Below are 3,758 nucleotides of genomic sequence, written 5' to 3'. Positions count from 1 at the left end.
GTATCAACAATAATAATCATCCTCACTCATATTTATGTCTCTGCACATCTCAATATATTATATAATAATGCACTGTTATGCGGGGCAAAACTAGCTCAAATAGTAGATCACATGATCTAAAGTCAGCATTTTAATAGCAGATTATTGGAGATTTGACTCCCACCAACATCTTGGAACTAGGCTTCTCCAAACTAGAGTTTGGGACCTTGGGTATCCCAATCGCGATTTACCTCCTTCGGTGACTCTTAGATAGAGACTCTGTCAATATTATATAATGATGATGCATTACGCCTTGCAGGACTAACTCAAGTATTAGACCACTTGATCTAAAGTTAACACTCTAATAACAAGGTGGACATTTGACTTTCACCAACATCTTGGAGCTAGACATCTCCAAACTAGAGTTTGGAATCTTGAACTCTCCAATTGCGATTTATCTCCTCTAAGGACTCTTGGGCAGACGTTTTGTTACTAAACAAATAATGCAGTTTTACGTTACGTTGCAAGAGAGAGAAGGATGGTAAAAATTAAAGCTTAAGGTATCTATAGGGTCTGACATCAACCCACCAATAGTTTTGTTTCCCATGCCACTACAAAACACCCACACTTACAGCAACCACTCGGCTCTCACTCATCACGCCATCATGTACTATTATTAGTATTAATATATATTGATATTTGGTCTAGCTAGCTAGTACACAAATACTATAAGATGCTGCTGCAGCACGGATAAGCATGCTTGCCTCTTCATTCTTCAGTCATTTCTTTCTTAACCCCATCCTATATCTCTTTCATTATTTAATATTACCTTGGGTTTGAGGATGAGCTATGGAATCAGAATAAATACACCTAGCACATTCTGTTTCCTTGCACCCACTCATGTTTATGTAGCTGTAAGCCTGATCTGAGAGATCCCATGGGAAAGAAACTAGGGGGAAGTTCATGGTTGACGGCAGTAAAGAGGGCCTTCAGGTCTCCGACTAAGGAGAGCAGTAGTAATGTTGACAAGAAGAGTTGCAGGAGGAGAGAGCATGAGCATGAGGAGGATGAAGAAAAGGTAACATAATAAAGTATTGGATTTAATTTGTTGTTATATATGCATTTTTTGGGAGTTAATTGTTGATGATTTGTGGGTTTGGGATTTTAATTGGCAGAAAAGAGAAAAGAGAAGATGGTTGTTCAGGAAAGGTGCAGCAGCCCAGAATGGTCAGGCGGGTGAAGCGACGAAGGTGATGAACAACAACGAGTCAAGGCATGCCATTGCGGTGGCTGCCGCCACCGCAGCGGCGGCTGAGGCGGCCGTGGCGACAGCTCAGGCAGCCGTGGAGATCATCCGCTTGACACGGCCTTCCAATAGGCAGCACTTTGCAGCAACTGTCATCCAAACGGCCTTCCGAGGCTATCTAGTAAGCTGGCAGTGTTAGTTAGAGCGGTGGTTTCAGTTTTAATTTGACCTTGTACTCACAAACTTAAGATTTGATGATATTTATTTGCAGGCAAGGAGAGCCCTTGTTGCTCTAAAGGGGATTGTTAAGCTTCAAGCTCTGATAAGAGGCCAGAACGTACGAAAGCAAGCAAAGATGACACTAAAATGCATGCAAGCTCTGCTTCGAGTGCAGGCTCGGGTCCGGGAACAGCGTGCCCGCCTTTCACACGACGGAGGCGGCCGCAAATCCATGTTCGCCGAACCCACCACCAACTTTTGGGAATCTAATAAATACCTTTCAGATATCAGAGATCGAAAGTCAATGGTACACCGCCATATATACTTTCTTTCCACCTGATCTTTGTGTATGTGTTGCACTTGCAGTCTAACATATTCTAGGATTTGCAGTCTAGAGATGGAAGCTCAATCGCAGATGATTGGAGGGACTGCCCACGAACACTTGAAGAACTGGAAGCAATGTTGCAAGCCAGAAAAGAGGCTTCCATCATAAGGGAAAGATCCCTGGTTCATGCTTTCTCACAACAGGTTCAATTTGTTAAGCTTTTGAAATTAAACAGGAGAACTATTAACTACTAGTTGGGCAGAGGCCAGTAACGGTCAAGTCTAACACCTAGTGATTGGAAAGAATTGTTGGGCAAATGCCAATAAAGAGTAAAGGCCAAGTCCAGTAAACAGTATCTTGTAAATGTAATGGCTGTCTATAAAGAAATAAAGTTGCTCTTTCCTTACTAGCTAGACGCACGCTTGATCCTAATGTGGTAACTTTTTTCCATTACGAATCAAGGAATGGAGCTCAGAGATGGAGCTTGTTGAGGAGGAGGGAGAGGAGAAAGAAGTAGAAGAAAGAACAAACTGGCTAGAAGAGTGGATGTCGTCGAAGCAATGGAACTGCGGCAGCAGAGCTTCAACCGAAAGGAGAGAGGCTGTAAAGACCGTGGAAATCGACACATCAATGCCGTATTCTTACACAAGAAGATCGCTCCAACACTTGAGTCCACACCACAACCACAACCACAAGCAATCCCCCTGTCGCCAGAAACCATCGCTCTACAATTTCCCCATCCTTCAACCCCCCGCAACCCCTTCTCCATCCAAACCAAAACCCGTGCAGCTCCGCTCCACCAGCCCCCGCCGTCTCGAAAAAAGCTACTCAACCGCCAACACTCCCTGCCTGCGCTCCACAACAGCACGTTCCCACACCCGCTACAGCATATCCGAGGTAGCAGCCGCCGCCACCAACGTTGCCGTGCCCAATTACATGGCTGCCACGGAATCTGCAAAGGCCCGGGTCCGGTCACAGAGCGCGCCCAGGCAGAGGCCATCCACCCCCGAGAGGGAGCGAACCGGGTCGGTAAAGAAACGCTTGTCTTACCTCATCCCAGAGCCATATCCCCTCAACACTGGCTATAGCCAGAATCTGAGAAGTCCCAGCTTCAAAAGCGTCCAAGCTGGGTATGTAGGGATGGAGCAGCAATCAAACTACTCATGTAACACTGATAGCATTGGTGGGGAAATTTCTCCTTGTTCAACTACTGATCTTAAACGCTGGCTAAGATAAATCCAAATCTAATGAGTTTGTTTAGCTTCAATTGTGTTAAGTTGTTTCCTTGATTTAGGCATGGGAATGTGAGGGTAGTTGATAGTTGATGGTGGTGGTTGAGAAAAGAAGCAAGAGAATTCCCAATGTCCATGATTTTTATTTTCCAGATTTGTATTCTAGCTCAAAATAGAAATGAACTTTCAAGGTATATTACCTTCTCCTCATCCCTTCCCCCTCAACAACCCATCCTGTACTGCTTTATTATTCATATTGCATCTTGTTTATATTTTAGTGACTATCACAATCAAACTGAAAACTGAAAAAGAACCAATTTCCGCAAAACCAGGACCACCATCATCAACCTTATCAATTATGCATCCCTCGCCCTCTGTACCAACAACCAAATCTTAAAAATTACAACTACCAAGATCCATATTTTCTGGCAGACACTAAAATGGAGCTCGATGCACTTTTGGGCTCCTTACGGGACTTGTCCAACGTAGTATATATATAAAATAATAAATGTATACTCTCGCTATCAAGTTAACGTTTTAGTTGAACTTTGTTACTTCAATGTTGTCTTCTAATCAGCACTGTATTTTCAACTTGGAGTTGAGTATTTAACCTTTTGGAAGAAGATTACTGTCTTCTCTCAACTATAGTGATTTTTTTCCAATTTAGTCTTAAATGGTTTTTTTTTTTTTTTTTTTTTTTTTTTTTTTTGCTTAATTGGATGGTTTTACCCAGTTGAGAAATCAGATAACTTGGTAA

At 42.9% G+C, this 3,758-nt stretch overlaps 1 protein-coding gene across 2 annotated transcripts; it reads left to right on the top strand.

The window, feature by feature from the left end:
• Positions 1 to 707: 707 nt before the first annotated feature.
• On the top strand, positions 708 to 3,211 carry LOC109179995 (protein IQ-DOMAIN 1-like). Of its 2 annotated transcripts, none has more exons than XM_019329474.1 (5): positions 708 to 1,057; positions 1,155 to 1,406; positions 1,497 to 1,751; positions 1,826 to 1,972; positions 2,232 to 3,211. In XM_019329474.1, the coding sequence occupies exons 1-5, from the start codon at positions 917 to 919 to the stop codon at positions 3,003 to 3,005; spliced, it is 1,569 nt and encodes a 522-aa protein (XP_019185019.1). In that variant the 5' UTR covers positions 708 to 916; the 3' UTR covers positions 3,006 to 3,211. The 2 variants fall into 2 exon arrangements, with proteins under 2 accessions (XP_019185019.1, XP_019185020.1); XM_019329475.1 differs by having other exon boundaries at positions 709 to 1,057; positions 1,835 to 1,972.
• The last annotated feature ends 547 nt before the right edge of the window (positions 3,212 to 3,758 follow it).

This window comes from Ipomoea nil, unplaced genomic scaffold (genome assembly GCF_001879475.1).
Source record: "Ipomoea nil cultivar Tokyo-kokei standard unplaced genomic scaffold, Asagao_1.1 scaffold0982, whole genome shotgun sequence".
NCBI lineage: Eukaryota > Viridiplantae > Streptophyta > Magnoliopsida > Solanales > Convolvulaceae > Ipomoea > Ipomoea nil.
This window is presented reverse-complemented; position numbering and strand designations above follow the sequence as displayed.

Bases quoted from the DNA above. Each gene is read 5' to 3' on its own strand.
- LOC109179995 (XM_019329474.1), top strand. From the start codon at position 917: ATGGGAAAGAAACTAGGGGGAAGTTCATGGTTGACGGCAGTAAAGAGG. The intron at 1,752-1,825 runs GTACACCGCCAT...AACATATTCTAG, and splicing joins TCAGAGATCGAAAGTCAATG to GATTTGCAGTCTAGAGATGG. The intron at 1,973-2,231 runs GTTCAATTTGTT...TTACGAATCAAG, and splicing joins TTCATGCTTTCTCACAACAG to GAATGGAGCTCAGAGATGGA.